This window comes from Emys orbicularis, chromosome 9 (assembly GCF_028017835.1).
Source record: "Emys orbicularis isolate rEmyOrb1 chromosome 9, rEmyOrb1.hap1, whole genome shotgun sequence".
Taxonomy (NCBI): domain Eukaryota; kingdom Metazoa; phylum Chordata; order Testudines; family Emydidae; genus Emys; species Emys orbicularis.
Genome location: NC_088691.1, coordinates 98,634,830 through 98,652,725, shown reverse-complemented (window position 1 = coordinate 98,652,725; position 17,896 = coordinate 98,634,830). Strand labels below are relative to the sequence as shown.

General features: G+C 48.3%; 1 protein-coding gene across 1 annotated transcript in view; it reads left to right on the top strand.

The window, feature by feature from the left end:
- Positions 1-17,896, top strand: part of MCF2L2 (MCF.2 cell line derived transforming sequence-like 2) — a 304,618-nt gene that overhangs the window by 243,150 nt on the left and 43,572 nt on the right. Inside the window, exons 19-20 of the mRNA XM_065411462.1 lie at positions 12,421-12,513; positions 13,087-13,179. Coding sequence (XP_065267534.1) covers positions 12,421-12,513; positions 13,087-13,179 — 186 coding nt within the window. The remainder of the gene's footprint in view (positions 1-12,420; positions 12,514-13,086; positions 13,180-17,896) is intronic.

The window sequence follows — 17,896 nt, the reverse complement described above, 5'->3', positions numbered from 1 at the left end:
AGCCTTTGTTTTGCTAGGCTAACCAAGCCAACCTCTTTTAAGCTATGTCTACACTGCAATTAAAAACATGTGGCCAGGGCCGGCTCCAGGGTTTTGGCCGCCCCAAGCGGCAAAAAAAAAAAAAAAAGCCGCGATCGCGATCTGCGGCGGCAATTTGGCGGGAGGTCCTTCGCTCCAAGCGGGAGTGAGGGACCGTCCGCCGAATTGCCGCCAAATAGCTGGACGTGCCGCCCCTCTACAGAGAGGCTGCCCCAAGCACCTGCTTGGCAAGCTGGTGCCTGGAGCCGGCCCTGATGTGGCTGGCCCATGCCAGCTGACTCGGGCTCGCAGGGATTGGGCTACGGAACTGTTTAATTGCAGTGTAGACATTACAGCTCAGGCTGCAGCCCGAGATCTGGGATCCTCCTACCATGCAGGGTCCTAGAGCCTGGCCTCCAGCCCGAGCTCGGAAGTCTACACTACAGTGAAACAGCCCCATAGCCCAAGCCCCATGAGCCGAGTCAGCTGGCACAGATTTTTAATTGCAGAGTAGACATATGCATAGGCTCTCCATTGCCTTGATCATCCCACTAGCCCTTCTCTGCGTCTGTTCCAGTTTGAATTAATCTTTCTTGAACACGGGTGACCAGAACTGTACACAATATTCCAGCTGAATAAACAAGGAATCTACCCATCAGCATGGGTCTCCTGTACTTTTGTATTGTGGTGGTAACTGATTGTTTAAGCCTGTGGAGTGAGCCCCACTCACTGGAAAGTCCAAGGCTACCAGGCAGTGCTGTTTCTCTGCACTGGGCAGCCCAGCATGCAGATAGCCACGTCTGCCTTTGCTTGATGTACACACTAAAGTGCAGAGCAAGTTAAGAGAATGGCTGCTTGTGGGTAACCACCTGTAATTCTGGCTCCCCTGCCAGCTTTCCCAAGTCCTGCCTCATTCAGCACAGCCTTATTGTTGTGACACGTCAGAAGCTGGTGGTGCTTGCAGTGCAGTTATTCCAAAAAGCTGCTTTGCCGGTTTCCTCCTGAATACTTTCTTGCTCTGGCTAATTCACCAAACCAGGGTATTGGGTTCAGAATAGGAAGCTTGTGAAAGTAACTGGTATCTATTAACCACAAAAGATTGTAACACGCTCCGCAGTTCTGTGTCACAATGTTGTCAGTTGAGTTTTCCATTTCCTTGGTTATTGGGGTCTATCAGGCAAAACCGTGTGTGATGAATTATTGATGTTCCTAAAGCCATCTGGCTGTTAATTTTTCTTTAACAAGCCACTAACTGCTGTTTACTGAATATTTAAGGCTGACGTGCATGGCCCTACACAGTAATCAGGAATTATGTGTGTGGGAAAACAGCCTGCCTTCTACTCCAAGGAAATTAAAAAGTAGTTAACGTGATTAAGACACACTGGTCTTAAAACATGTTAGTTTATTAAAAATAGAGGGTTTGACCAAGAAAAAGGAGTTGAAAACCATGACAAGATTTTGCCTTTCAAAGCAGTTCTCTTTTCTGGGACCAGTTTTCTACAGGCTATATTGGGAAAATTAGCATCATGTGTTAGACGTTGCTTTTAGACTAGCTGGACTTTCAAGAGCTACAGGTTCAAATTCTAAGAGCTGATTTAGCCTTCTATCCTTCGGGATAAAGGGCCCAATTGTGCAATCATTTACGCACGTGAGTAATGCTGATTCATGTAAAGTATTTCCATTAAAGACAATGGAATTACTCTCATGAGTAAGGGTTTGCAAAACTGTACCCAGATTTCGTTCCCTGCAGTTTACTCTGATTGGTTCTTTTGATTGGGATGTTAAAAGCCAAGCTCTTGTCTGCTCTAAGTAACCATTACAGATCCCACACCACTTTTCATAAGAGATGAGATTTGTCCTACCATCTTTGGTCATAACCTTTCCTTCTCCCATTGTTCTAATATCATCCAGCTGTCTAATATCATCCAGCTGTTGCATCCCACCCCAGGGATGGCTGCATTTCCATGGTACATGAAGGAATTCCTGTTTTAAGGACTATATAGATATCTGTGTGGGTGAAACATACATATCTTAATTTTCAAAGGTGCTGAGAATGCTCTGCTCCCAAAGACTTCAGCTGGAATTGTGGGTACTCAACACTTCTAAAAAGCAGGCCCATAATTTATAAAGTTGTTTGGGATGAGGGGAATAGTACTAATGGGACTATTATACTTCTATAATTAGACCCTAATTATAATTAAATGAAGTTAATTAGGCCCTTCACTATTGGATTCATGACAAATATTCAGGTCCAAAGGGTTTTAGTAATAAAAATCAATAAAATATCTGTTTTTCTAAGCTACTTCTTATAGGTTTCAGAGTAGCAGCCGTGTTAGTCTGTATCTGTAAAAACGAACAGGAGGACTTGTGGCACCTTAGAGACTAACAAATTTATTAGAGCATAAGCTTTCGTGGGCTACAGCCCACTTCTTCGGATGTAGCCCACGAAAGCTTATGCTCTAATAAATTTGTTAGTCTCTAAGGTGCCACAAGTACTCCTGTTCGTTTCTACTTCTTATAGTCAGTGTTAATTGTAATGAATGAAAACAACCACTAAAGCATAAAACAATCTATATTGTAAGGGGCAGATTGAGGTCCTTAACTGGGCAAGTATCAGAGGGGTAGCTGTGTTAGTCTGGATCTTAACTGGGCAAAACTCCTACTGAGGTCGATATCAGAGATGGGACTAATGCAAACCTCAGGTCCAAATAGGCGAGAACTTTGAGGTGTTCAAAAACCAACAAAGGATCCAAATTTTGCAAATGCCCCTTGTCTTTACAATGGGCCAGAGCGAAAGCTCTGGTCTGAAGAGCCACAAACCGCAAAATCTGGATTTAAATTTTGCAGCTTGGGGCCCTTCTCTGTGAGCAACAAGACTTTGGGCTTGATTCCCCTCTCACATACACCAGCATAAATCAGTGATGTTAATGGGGTTACCTGGGTGTAATTGGTGTAAAGTGAAAAGAAAATCAGACCCTTTGTCTCTTCTATCTGTCAGCTTCTATGAACCAATCAAATAAATCATTAAAACAATCTATTGAATAAGAGGTCAGATCAGACTTTTTCTTCACCTCATAATTAAAATCCCTCACTAAGAGCAAAATCCTCACCCTGGGATCTCCTTTCTGACACAATAACTCTTCTGATTCAAGGACTTTCCCTGGTGTTGGGCTGTTTTTAGAAGGAGCCACAGCAGCTCCAAGAAAATTGGTCTGTGCCCGCCGGGAGAGGCGCAGACAGAAACATGGCTGTGTGTTTGTGTTCCCTGTGATTTGGCAGCTTTCTGCTTCTTCTCACTGAGAAAAGGCTTCTGGCTTGCTCCTGTAGTTACAGCCGTGTTTGCTTTGGCACAGGGTAAAATTCAAAAGGGCTGCTATTGAAGGAGAAGCTCCTTCTGAGTAGAAACAAACCTTGTTCTTAGCCATATGTGAAACAATACATAGGTCTGATTCTGCGCCTACTGAAATCAATGGGAAAACTCACAATGCTTTCAAAGGGAGCAGGACTGGGGCCCAAATTATGGGCAGCTAGTGTATGTAATAGAACTGAGGTTTCAATCAAGTAAAGAGTTCATTAGATTTGTTCAACATGCCAGCTACTATTCTTTATTCCCGCTGAAATCATACTTATATGACACTGTCATGGCATTTTACAGACAAATAAAACACAATAGGTGCTGATCATAAAATGTTGATTGCAGATTATTTAGATTGTTCATAGTCCATGTCCAGCAAACAACGTGCTGATTCACCAGCGACTTATTCCAGCTTTACGCTGGTGAAGCTCCACTAGGAGGAGTGGAGCTCCAGCGGGAGCCAAACAGTAGCAGATCAAGCCCAATGAGCGTATGATTAGAATTCAGCCTGCTGTGGGTGTTTTTTTGACTGGCACTGTTTTACGCATGCTCCCTGTGGCCTGGTCTGATCACATGACAACTTTTAACCTGATTTTGTAACTGGTTAAAGGCTTGATCACCTTGTAACTTGGGTCACGAGTAACACGGCTGAGTTTGTGTCCACACAACTGCCTTTCTGCCGTCACAAATGTGTTTGTGCAGCCACTGCCCGGCTGCATTTGCATCAATGCATTCTGGGAAACGTGGTCCCACAGTATAGATAGAATTCCCCGGAGCCATGCACCTTTCCGGTGCTGATCACTCTGATCCTGACCTAGCAAACCATTTCAATATGTGCTTAATTTTAAGTCTGGGATGGGGATACTCAAATGCTTAGAGTTAAGCATGTACTGGAGTGCTTTGCTGGATTAGGGCCAGACTGGATTGATCCCACAGAGCAGTATCAATAACACGTGGGACAGTGGACGCTATTAAAGTCAGTGGGATTCCTCTAATGGGTAAGGGTTTGCTTATCATGATAGATGTCCTACCATAAAGAGAGCTGGGAGGATGGAGGGATTCCCAAGCCACAGATACGGTGAGTGCTCTGTCTGTACTGCAGAAAAACCCAAAAACAAAAGGGTGTAAGCCATCCATCAATCACGTGACAGCCAGAACCTCTGGAAGGGGTGAAACACAGTGAACTGCTGTTGTTACTACTGCGTGGTAACCATGTTTGGACACATGTTTAGTGCCAGCCATGCCACAACTTTGTTACAGACACATGGTTAAAAGCTTTACTGTAGGTCAGGAGTGGGCAAACTGCGGCCCGCGGGACCGTCCTGCCTGGCCCCTGAGCTCCTGCCCAGGGAGGCTAGTCCCCGGCCCCTCCCCTGCAGAGTCACGCCGCCGCGCAGGCAGCGCTCTGGGCGGCAGAACTGCGCGCTCCTGCCAAGCAGAGCAGCAGCGTGTCTGGCCCCGGCTGGCGCAGCAGCCAGACATGCTGCTCTGCTCGGCGTAGTAAGTGGGCCAGGGCCGGGGGGGTTGTATAAGGGGCAGGGGACCCCGGGGGGCAGTCAGGGGACAGGGAGTGGTTGGAGGGGGCAGAGGTTCTGGGGGGGGGGCGGTCAGGGGACGGGGAACAGGGGTGGTTGGATAGGCATGGAGTTCCAGGGGGCCTGTCAGGGGGCGGGGGTGTGGATAGGGGTCAGGGGACGGGGAATGGGGGGGGTTGGATAGGCGTGGGGTTCCAGGGGGCCTGTCAGGGGGCGGGGGTGTGGATAGGGGTCAGGGGACGGGGAATGGGGGGGGTTGGATAGGCGTGGGGCAGGGGGCCTGTCAGGGGGCAGGGGTGTGGATGGGGTTGGGGCAGTCAGGGGACTGGGAGGTTGGATGGGGGTGGGGTCCCAGGGGGCGGTTAGGGGCGGGGGTCCCGGGAGGGGGCAGTTAGGGGACAAGGAGCAGGGGGGTTGGATGGGAGGGGGGTTCTGAGGGGGGCAGTCAGGGGGCAGGAAGTGGGAGGGGGCGGATGGGGGGGCAGGCTGTTTGGGGAGGCACAGCCTTCCCTACCCGGCCCTCCATCCAGTTTTGCAACCCCAATGGGGCCCTCAGGCCAAAAAGTTTGCCCACCCCGGTGTAGGTGAATCCTTAGAGCCTGACCCTGGGAAGATCAAGTGGGAATGGAGGGCGATCAGCTCTTTGCAGGAGATGCCCAGAACCTGGCATGACTATGTCCTTACTGACAGTATTACCAACCCTAGAAAGAGGAGCATTTAAGAGGAACCAGCAGTTGCAGTAAGCACTTGGTCATCTTATCTGGGAGAAGAAGCACATAGAAAATGAAGTTGTTTGAAAGGTTTGTGTCAGCTCCTGAACCTCAGGGAACCCATGAGTGCTACATTAAGGACCAAATTCCTACCTCACATACAGGCACTCATCAGCTGCCAATAAAGTTAACTGGAGTTGTGCATATGTGCCCTGAACACACTAAATCTAAAGAATGTTTTGAAATCCTTGGATAGGAAGCACCGTAGAAGAGCAAAGGCTTATAGACACAACAGTGGTGAGCATGATCAGGGCCGGTGCAACCACTAGATGAACTAAGCGGTCGCCTAGGGCGCCAAGTGGTTGGGGGCGCCAAAAAGCGGTGCCCTGGCTCGGCAGAGAGGAGCTGCCTTCCGGAGGCACCAGAGAGTCAGCTTGCGGGGGCAGGGCCGCCCAGAGGATTCAGGGGGCCTGGGGCAAAGCAATTTTGGGGGCCCCTTCCATAAAAAAAAAGTTGCAATACTATAGAATACTACATTCTCGTGGGGGCCCCTGCAGGGCCTGGGGCAAATAAATTGCCCCACTCTCCCCCCCCCCCCCCCATGCGGCCCTGTGCGGGGGCAGCAAGCCCCAGCCATGGAGGAGCTGGCGTGGCACAGGGGGGCAGCAGTCCTGCAAAGGCGGCGGTGCCGCTAGCGGGGAGCAGCCACGCCCCCCACCCCTCCTGCCTAGGCTGCGGCCCGGCGCCCCCCCACCCCCCAGGGGCTCCTGCAGGCTGCAGCAGATGAATGCGGGTGGCGGCCCCCGTGCGCCCCCCAGCTCCTCCCTCGCCGCGCTCGGGCTCTGTGGCTCCCAGGCATGTGAACCTCTGCCGGGGCGTGGGGCCCTGAGCCTGCTCTGGGAGCCGCAGAACCCGAGCGCGGTGAGGGGGAACCCGGGGGGCGCGCCTGCCTGGGCTGCGGCCTGGTGTCCCCCCCAGGGGCTCCTGCAGTGGATGCATGCGGGCAGCGGCCCCCGTGTGCCCCCTGGCTTCCCCCTTGCCGCGCTCGGGCTCTGCGGCTCCCGGATGAGGATGAGGACTGATAGGTCAGATATGGAGTGATTTTTGTGGGGGCCCAACTCATGAGTTCTGAATGTTTGTGGTTGGCAATACTGAATATTACATCATGTCACCAAAGAAATTTAAGTCAAGGTTTCTCAAACTTTTTCACAGGCCGCATCTTAATACAGTTATTGTTTCATGGGCCAAGTCCTCTCTCTCTGACAATCATATTGTATCCAAATATGGTAACCCTACCGATGCCAGCTCTGCGTTGCGGGCACAGGCTGACAGGCTGTTTATAATGCTAAGTTTACTAGTTTTCGGAGGTTGTCGACTGAGGCTAACTATTTTTGTTGAGTTGTTTCAGATCTAAGACTCTGGCAATTGCTGCTGCATCATTTTGCTAATGCTTTGTGTCAGTTGTGTGTGTATGTTAAGTATTTGAGTGTATATGTTTATCATGTGTGAATATGTGTGTGTAGGTTGTTGAAATTTGTCATATTGATATTGTCAGCTGTTGTTGTATGACGGAGTAGCCGCCATTCTAATTTTATAAATTTTATTAATAACAATAATTGGATATTCTAAAGGTAGAATAAAATGTAGTAGATTTTGATATGAAAGAATGAAGGAAGGAACGTAACTAAAAAGGGTGTATTTCCGATTACAATCAACATTGCTTAATTTTAAGGAAAAGTCATCTTGATCTCTTAATCAATGTTTACATCAAGCAGTTGATGAAATTCAAATAGTGACTCATAGTTAGTAAGTGACATGTATTCTCTATCCTTTACTTTTAATAGTGAACAAGAAAAAGAACAGATAGGAATAAAATTTCATTTTTTTCATTTTCAGTTGATGCAGCCTCATGGCAGATAGATATGTAGACTAGATATGTAGCCTAAATAATGAAATTAATAAATTTTCAAGCCAAACGTGTATTAATTCTAATGAACAATTCCACATTATGCAGTATTCATTTTTGAAGGTTTATAATAAGCGATGCTCCGGGGGGAGAGGGAGGGGGGACGCAAGGTGGAAGTTTCGCCTAGGGCGCAAAATATCCTTGCTCCGGCCCTGAGCATGATTTAAATATACAGGCAGATCTAGAGTTGGAAATCCTGGAGCTGAACATTCCTGAACTTTGAGATGTTCAAGATCTGGCTCTGCATCGATAGCCCTAATTATTCCTCTGTGGAATCCTGTTTCTGACTATGCGACTCTCAGTCCTTGCCATAATGAAAGGCTAGTTTTAAGGACACAGAACATTTGTCTGAGCTGGTGTCCCCTTGATTTGTGCAGCACTGTGTGTGATGTTTACACAGAGGGCTGCTACATCAGGGCAAGTGACTGATAGGTTAATGATTGCTTTCCCTTCTTTCTCCGGTTTGAACAGTTTTGTTTTGTTTGTTTGTCCCTCTGCTGCTGCTTTTGAATTGACCATCACCGTCTCTCTCACTGAAGCGTATCTGTTTTCTTTAGGCAAGGGGCAAGTAGTCATGCTTGATTACCCTTTCTGATTCCTTTCAGTTCTGTGTTCTCTACCCACTGCCACTTTCCCTCCATGGCAACATACGTAAACAATACTATTCAGGCAAAGGAAAGTTTGCATCTCACTTTGAAATTGCACCACTAATATTGCTTTGGTTGCAATTGCATAATCATAGAAACGTAGTGAAGGGTGGCATTGGCCTTCCCCTGTCCTCTCCCATCCCCTTTGTATCTGATCCTAATGGGTGATCCCAGCTTAAACAGTGACAATCCCACAACATTCCTGCCAAAAACTATTCCTTGGAGAGAAATTCCTTGCCAACCCCAAAGAGGCAGCATTGTCTAGTGGACTAAGTACAGGACAGAGAGCCAGGAATTCCTGCATTTTATTCCTGCGTCTGCCCTGATTCACAGTAGTCTGGTCTACACTACAAAGTGAGGTCGACGTAAGCCGCCTTGCATTGACTTAGTTGTGCATGTGTCTACACTTAAATTTGTCTCCCATCTCTGAACCATGGCTCTCCATTACACTGACATAGTAACAGCACCTCCCCGAGCATCATGGAGCCATGGTCCATGTACTGAGGTCAATGCAGCATGGATGTAGACAATCAGTGACCTATGTTGACCCTAACAGTCCTCCAGCCATTGTCCTACAATGCCCTGTACTGACTGCTCTGGTCACAGTTGTGAACTTCACTGACTAGGGGTCATGGAGACCAGAAGCCCCCCCACCTTTAAAACTCTGTGAATTTTTGAAATACCTTTTCCTGATTGTCCATATTGGCAAGCACCTAGCTGCTCTCCACGGTTGCGTGCAACTGCCCAGCGGGCCATGCCGGTTGCACACTCCAGATGCGCTCTGACCTGGAGTAGGTAGGCAGGAGATATTGGATCTCCTGGGCCTGTGGAGAGGTGAGACTCTGCAAGCCCAGCTACGGACCAGCCAGAGAAATGAGGACATCTACGAGCAGATTGCCCGGGAGATGCAGGAGAAGGGGTGCCACAGGGATCAGTGGCAGTACTGCGTGAAAGTGAAGGAACTGCGGCAGGCATATCAGAAGTCATTCCGGTGCTGCGCTGCAGACCTGCTGCTTTAACAAAGAGCGATGTGCTGTACTTAGAGGAGACCTCTCCACCATCCCATAGAGCACCGACGCTTGCATAACCATAGAAAAGTAGTCCTTTCTCTTGGATGTACTCTGTGGGAAGGTATGCTGGTGCCAAAATAGGGACATGCATGCCGTCTATTGCTCCACCGCAGTTTGGGAACCCCATTGCTGCAAATCTGTCCACTATGTCCTGCATGTTGCTGAGAATTGCAGTCCTTCAGAGCAGCGGATGATTACAGAGCACACTTGCATGACAATGGCCCCCCACAGTGGATTTTCCAACTCCAAAATGATTTCTCATTGACAGGAAGCAATCCGGTGTTGCAAGTTTCCATGGTGTGATCGCCACTTGCTTCTCCACTGTCAGTGCAGCTCTCATTTTGGTGTCCCTGCACTGGTTGGCTGGAGCGAGCTTGGCACACAGATCCAGGAATGTGGCCGTGTCCATCTGAAAGTTCCTCAGCCACTGCTCGTCATCCCAAGCCTGCGTTATGATGTGGTCCCATTTGTCAGTGCTTATTCTTGGGCCCAGAAGTGGTGCTCCACCATTTGCAGCTGCTCTGTGAGCACCACTAACAACCTTGTATTGGTTCTCACTATGTCCCACAGCAATCTGCCCTTCAGGAAATCGTCATGTTCCCCACTGATCTGGTGGTTCCTGCAGCCTGCAAATACTGCAGGATTGTGCACCCTGTACTTGCAATGCTCATGACAATAATGCAGAGCTCTGCAGGCTCCAAGCTTCTGTTAGAGATGGAGGCGGAGCCACGGATTAAGATTTCCTGTGGCCTTGGGGTCCCTCCCCAACCCATCCGCCTGCGACCCCGCCCCCACTCCACCCTTTCCACCTGTGGCCCCGCCCAGAGCCCCACTCCTTTCTGCCCCTTCCCTGGTGCCCACCCCGTTCCACCCAGCCCCCCCATCCTGCCCCTCCACTGCTGCCCCGCAACCCCTTTTGCTCCTTTCTGCCCCCACACTTCGGCCCCAAGACCAGAGAAGCTCTGTCCGGTCACCATGACCCTGGGGCATGTGGGGAGTGAGAGCTCCTCCAGTCCCAGGGCCACAGCGGGGGTCCGGATGCTGGGGCTTCCGCCGCCCCCTCCTCCCCACCCTGCGCTTCTGCGGCGGACCAGGGCTGGGGCGCTGGGGCTCCTCCTGCTGTGCCCGCCCGGCGCTTCTATTGGAGAGCAGGGTCAGGTGCAGGGGCTTCCCCTGTCACCCCGCACATAGGCACAGACTTCCTCTGTTCCCAGAGGGTGTTTGACCCCCACTCTGCCCCAGGCCCCACCCCCATTGCATCCCTTTCCCCCAAGCTCCCACCCCTCTTCTTCCTGCCCCTGCTCCACCCCGCCTCTTCCTGCCTTGCTTTGCTGCCAGGGAGTGGGGTCAGGGCATGGGGGCTTCCCCTGCCCCACTCACGTGGCGGCCGGGGCTCCAGGCTGCCCCACCTGGTGGCGGATTTTTTCCAGGGCCGCTGGGCATGGGCTCAGTGACTAATCCACACTGGTTGGAGATGGCAGACAGTGACCAGTCCCGCAAGGGTTTGTGGGATCTTAACATTAGGAGCAAAAATTATGGGGTAGAGACGATATTATGGGGTAGAGAAAGTTTGCAAGGTGGGAACTTGACTCTGCAGTCCGAATCACCCCTGCGTGACTTGTTTCTGCCCCACAATGCATTGCTCAAACTTTCCAAATGACAGAGCGCTGGATGGTGCAGAGTTGCACACTGGGACACCTACCTATGGTGCGCTACGCTGTGCATCGAAATAAGCTCTCCTGGTGAATATGCGCAGCGCTGACCCAAGGAGCCAAGTTTGCATGCTCACAAATGATATACTAACTGCAATTGTTTTATGCAAACGTAACTTGCGACGACAAAAGTTTGTCATGTAGACCTGGCCTGTGTGGCATTGGGAAAGAATTACCTACCTCATTGAGCTTAGTAGGGGCCTGCCACTGACGATATTGAGAGCAGGATTGGGCCCTGTAATGTTTTGAGTATGTAAAGCCCTAGATAAATACTAAGTATTATTATGTGCCAGTCCATTGAACTACGTGCATTGTGTATATGAATTTGCATTACTGATTATCTAATCCCCTGTATAATGCAAAATAACATTGCTGTCCATGTAATTATCCATCTTTTCCCCCCTTGAATCCCCGAAGGATGGATTCTTCCAGCACCATTCAGGGTAGAGAATTCTGAAGGCTGCTTCGGGAAAAGTTTCTTGATAAGAAAAGCCCCCTTGTGGATTTAAACTAAACTCTATTAGATTTCCTGCAGTGTTCAGATGTTGCTGCTTAGTTCATTTTTTAGATTGTCACTCAGATCATGGTAATTCCTTTTTAGGGACTTATAGAAAAGTTGGTCAAGATTTTCAAAAGTGTGCAGTGGTTTTGGATGCCCCATTTGAGAGAACATAAGACAGCCTAATTTTTCAGAAAGTACTGAACACCTGCCCTCTAAAAAGCTGGTGCGTCAAGTTAAGGATCCAAAAACAGAGACACCCCAAATTACTAGTTGCTTTTGAAAATCTTGGCCAAGATTGTTAGGTTTGTATCAAATAATGGTAATACTTGCACTTCCAAAGATCTCAAAGCACGCCACAAACTTTCATGAATTCAAGGCAGCGTTTTCAGAAATGTCCACTCACGAGAGGCAGTTTTGGTGCCCAATGTGAGACTCACAGGGTCAGTTTTTTCACAGGTGAAGTCAATGGGAGCTGTGGGTGCTCATGTGTCAGCTGTCTCAGGGTCAGAACCCAAAAATTGAGGAAGCCAAATTTAGTGGCCACTTGAGAAAATGTGGACCTGGTTGGCTTGCCCAAAGTCACACATAGTCTGACTGTGCTAGAGCCAGGAGTTGAACTGACAGTTTTCAACTCCTGGCCCTCTATTCTAAGCACTCACGCGCCTAGCCCCTTATGCTGTAGCTTCCGCTTCCCAAGCAATCTACCCAAGCTAATCTTAGTAGTGTAATGAACTTTGAAAGAGTAAAAATAGTTTATACAATAGGCTTTTCCATAAAGACTTATTACCAGGATCTGGTTTGATCGCATGTATTTGGAATAGAAGATGTAGAGGAGATCTGGTTAATGATCAACGTTCAATGAATTGTTTCCTCCTGAGTTACTTAAGCTTTTCTTTTTGTTGCAGAAAGAGGATCTCCAAGTATATGAAAAATACTGTCAGAACAAGCTAAGATCTGAAGCCCTCTGGAGACAATGTGGAGATAGCCTCTTCTTTCAGGTAGAGTTTATTTACAAACTGGCAATGCAAATCTGTTAGAGCCACTTTTCCCATCCATCTCTCTTTAGAAAGTTTCTGTATTCATGTCCATTTAAAAAAAGTTATAGAGGAAAATATATTTATGTGTACACTTTATAATTCTGGGAGGCACTTGACAACCATGTTAATGAATAGTGTATCAGAGACTCAGTAGACTGGTAGATGGAATTCCTGGATATGAACCTGTCTCTTCAGTTTTGGTTCCAGGTCAGATCTAGTACCAGAAGGGACCTCTTTCACAGAACCAGGTTGATTGAAATCTCTCAAGAAGATCTTGCAGGATTTCAACACCATCTAATCTGAATCCAGACCTTGGCTCTCATTCAGAGATGTTTGTATTGTACACAGAACAGCTGGGAAAGTCCCTTTGTAAATTGGCTAGTGAAATCTGGTGTGCAAGGAACAGAGTATATGTCTTGTTGAATCAACAGACATTTCAATCTCAAATGATCTTAAACCTTAGTTCCAGGCTTTGTACCCCTGTTCTATTTCTAAGAGTTGTAGTATGATTTCCTCCTCTTTTGTCTCTTACAGGAATGCCAGCGTAAACTGGATCATAAACTCTCATTAGATGCTTATCTCTTAAAGCCAGTCCAAAGGATCACAAAGTACCAGTTGCTTTTAAAGGTAAATAAATCTAAAGGACATTCTTTGTGATGAGGCAATTGATTGTTGTTGCACTTTTGACACAGTGTGCTCTTGTTGCCAAGAAGGCTAATGGCATTTTGGGCTGTATAAGTAGGGGCATTGCCAGCAGATCGAGGGACATGATCGTTCCCCTTTATTCGACATTGGTGAGGCCTCATCTGGAGTACTGTGTCCAGTTTTGGGCCCCACACTACAAGAAGGATGTGGAAAAATTGGAAAGAGTCCAGCGGAGGGCAACAAAAATGATTAGGGGTCTGGAGCGCATGACTTATGAGGAGAGGCTGAGGGAACTGGGATTGTTGAGTCTCCAGAAGAGAAGAATGAGGGGGGATTTGATAGCAGCCTTCAACTACCTGAAGGGGGGTTCCAAAGAGGATGGAACTCGGCTGTTCTCAATGGTGGCAGATGACAGAACAAGGAGCAATGGTCTCAAGTTGCAGTGGGGGAGGTCTAGGTTGGATATTAGGAAACACTATTTCACTAGGAGGGTGGTGAAGCACTGGAATGCGTTACCTAGGGAGGTGGTGGAGTCTCCTTCCTTGGAGGTTTTTAAGGCCCGGCTTGACAAAGCCCTGGCTGGGATGATTTAGTTGGGAATTGGTCCTGCTTTGAGCAGGGGGTTGGACTAGATGACCTCTTGAGGTCCCTTCCAACCCTGATATTCTATGATTCTATGATTCTATGACTCGCCTATTGGTTGTCTGTTTTGCTTAAGAAATTACACAGCAGTACTTAAAGGCGACACCTTAAATAAATACTTTTGCAATGTTAAGTTGACCAGGTAGATGAACAAGCATGGTCAATGTAAGGACTCTTTGTTGAACCAAAATAAGAGCCTGATCTTGGGAAGGGGGGGGTCCACATGCTGTCAACTCTCACTAAAGTCAGTGACAGTTAAGGGTACTTTATAGGATCATGCCCTAAAACAGGCACTGAAGACAAGAGCGTACATAGTGCAGCATGGTTCTGGATTCAGCACTGTTTCACTATAAACAATAAGGTCACTTTTCAGTTTTCCACAACAGAATAGAAATGATCTAATTTAACTGGGGGGAGGGATAGCTCAGTGGTTTGAGCATTGGCCTGATAAACCCAGAATTGTGAGTTCAATCCTTGAGGGGGCCACTTAGGGATCGGGGGCAAAAATCTGTCAGGGGAACAAGGAGAAAAAAGTTTACATGAGCCTTTAATTGGAGAGAAGTAAGGTCTGGCCATCTGAGCACAGGTTCTCCTGGGTTCTAATCAGTGGCCAAACTCCCTTTGACTTCAGTGCAGCCAAAATTTTCCACGTACTGCACTTCCTCTCTGTGAATAAACTCCTCCCCCTAAAATTCCCCAAAGGACATCATTTTGGGTGTTTTCCCGTTTTCAGGGCCCAACTTGGGGCAGATTGGCCCTCATGATCAGACATGCTAAACATCCACAGCTCACATTTGACTTCAGCTGAAGTTGTGGGTACTTAGCATGTTGGACATTCAGGTCCAAACTGAGCGCCCAAAATTGAAGCACCAAGACCAGTGTCCCCTTTTGAAAATGTTGGTCTTAATTTCTGTTTCCATCACCTCATCTCTAAAATGGGGATAATATTTTCTCACCTCTCTTACCAGGGTGGTTTGAGGGTTAATTGGTTGATGTTATGAAGCATTTTGATGATAAAAAATGTTAATTAGCGTTATGAAGTCTACTGTGGAACTTAGTATACTATCTAGAGCCAGGGTCTCGGTGCAAACGGATATAGCTCCATTGAAGTCAATGAAGTGATACCTGTTTATGTCATCTGAATATCTGGCCAATCATTTACCTATGCAGCACCTAGATATCAAGGTGATGGGCTATCTAGGAAACCATAGGATATGTAGGATGAAGAATCCTCATACAGTAAGTGGGCCAGATTGCACCGTGGTGCAACTTCATTGACTCTCATAGAGTTGCATCTGCTTATTCCAGCAGTAAATTTGACTCAGGTACTTCCAGGAACTGTAATAGTCGAAGGGAGAGAGAGAATTTAAAAGAAATGTTCAAGGTCTCCAGTAGAAGAAGAATAAACTGTGCTCTCTTTTTAATTTGAAAGGTGCAAATAAGCAAAAGTGAGATTAGATCAAGGAGTACAGTTCTCAAGCAGAACAGGCACAGCCATTGGGATCAAATCAGGTCAGACCAGTTCTGTACACACTTCACAGTACATTTGGAAGGACGCTTAACACAAAAAGAATTCTGAGCGCACCATAGAAGCAACACGCTAAGCCCCTTTGGGCAGGGCCGGCTCTAACTTTTTTGCCGCCCCAGGCAAAAAAGAAGAGCGCCGCCCCACCGTAACACCCCCCCCCCCCGAGTGCCGCGCCGCCGACCCCCCAACCCCCAGCGCCGCCGAACCCCCGCCCCCAATTGCCACGCCGGGCCGCCCAAACCCCTGCCCCCCCGAGCGCCGGGTCGCCCAAAAGCCCCGGAGCGCCGGGCCGCCGAACCCCCCCGAGCGCTGCGCCGGGCTGCCGAACCCCCCCGAGTGCCTCGCCGGGCCGCCCAACCCCCCGCCCCCCCCGAGCACCTCACTGGGCCGCCCCCACCCCCACCCGAGTGCCTTGCAGGGCTGCCCAAACCCCCGCCCCCCCGAGCGCCTCGCCGGGCCGCCCAAACCCCCACCCTCCCCCCCGAGCGCTGGGCCGGGCCGCCCAAACCCCTGGAGCGCCACGCCGGCCAAACCCCCGCCCCCAGCGCCGCGCCGGCCAAACCCCCGCCTGGCCGAGCGCCACGCTGCCCCGCCCAAACCCCGGCCCCCCCGCGCTGCGCCGCACCACCGAAGCCCCCGCCCCCCACAGTGCCGCGCCACCGAAACAAAAAAAAAACCCTCGTGCGCCGCCCCGCGAACAAAAACAAAAACACCGCGAGCGCCCCCCGCCACCCCAACATTGGACGCTCCTTATAAGGTGCCGCCCCAAGCACGTGCTTGGTCGGCTGGTGCCTGGAGCCAGCCCTGCCTTTGGGAAGGAACTTCTCTGAGGGTGGGGAAGTTGGGGGGTGACTCTGGAGAACCTTTCACAATTAGAACGAGGAGTACTTGTGGCACCTTAGAGACTAACAAATTTATTTGAGCATAAGCTTTCGTGGGCTAAAACCCACTTCATCGGATGCATGCAGCGGAAAATACAGTAGGAAGATAGATATACACAGAGGACATGAAACAACGGGTGTTGCCATACTAACTATAATGAGAGTAATCAGTTAAGGTGGGCTATAATCAGCAGGAGAAAAAAAAAACTTTTGTAGTGATAATCAGGATGGCCCATTTCCAACAGGTGACAAAAAGGTGTGAGTAACAGTAGGGGAAAAAATTAGCATGGGGAAATAGGTTTTACATTGTGTAATGACCCATCCACTCCCAGTCTTTATTCAAGCCTAATTTAATGGTGTCCAGTTTGCAAATTAATTCCAATTCTGCAGTTTCTCATTGGAGTCTGTTTTTGAAGTTTTTTGTTGGAGTATTGCGACTTTGAGATTTGTAATCGAGTGACCAGGGAGGTTGAAGTGTTCTCTGACTGGTTTTTGAATGATATAATTCTTGACGTCTGATTTGTGTCCATTTATTCTTTTGCGTAGAGATTGTCCGGTTTGGCCAATGTACACGGCAGAGGGGCATTGCTGGCACATGATGGCATATAACACATTGGTAGATATGCAGGTGAAATTTGCAAACTGGACACTGTTAAATTAGGCTTGAATAAAGACTGGGCGTGGATGGGTCATTACACAAAGTAAAACCTATTTACCCAAAGTAAAACCATAGAAGGCTAGTCTTGGTGAGCAATGGACTGATCAGCTTTTAGCTCCTGGATCACGTTTTTTTTTTTTTTTTTTAAACTCTATTTGGTTTCAATCAGTTTAGCTAGTTTTAAATGGCAGTTTCCTAACGAGGTGATGGTTGTAGAGATTGCTCATAATAGTAGGGATTCCACAACAGGTAACATAAAGTGCATCTTGCTCTTTCCCTCTGAGGCATGGACAGCCACATATTTAAAGGCAGCGCCATATGATGTCAACAGGTTGGGATTTGTGTGAACCCCTTTCTTCAGTTTCCTTTTCACCTGGAGTTTTTGGGTTTGAACAATTTCAGCTGCATTTTGCTCCGCGTTTGGGAAGTAGACATGAGCCTGAACCAAAACCACAGAGGGGGATTCCAGTTCAAGCCTTTGCATCTGTGGCTTATCTTTGCCAAGTTTTGAATCAAAACTAGGTGAAACAACTGACTGTTGTGCGGTTTCCACCTAAAATGTAGCTCCATATTACACACAACTTTACTTCTGCTCACCTGAGACTTGGCCCAGCTTGGCTGAAATTGGACCCTGTTTCGGCAAAAGGTTCACAAGTCTGGCCTGAATTTCAGGTTTGTAACTAAACCAGGTGAAGGTTCACACAGCTCTGGTGAAGGAGTCTGTCTCCTACCTAGTAAACAGAAATTAGCAGGGAGGGGGCGGATTTTCAGAAGTAACAATGAGGTCATGGTTTTGTCAGGGGGACTTCCCAGTGGCACATCAGCTCTCAGCAACTCTGAAGAACACTGCTGAGACCAACCAGAATCTTTATTCTCATTTGCTTTAGTAGATACAGCACGGACTGTACTGTTGCTGGCTTTATAGTTGGCAAGTTGGATGAACTCCTTGGAAGTGCTGTTTGTTTACTGGTATAATATTTAGTGCAGACA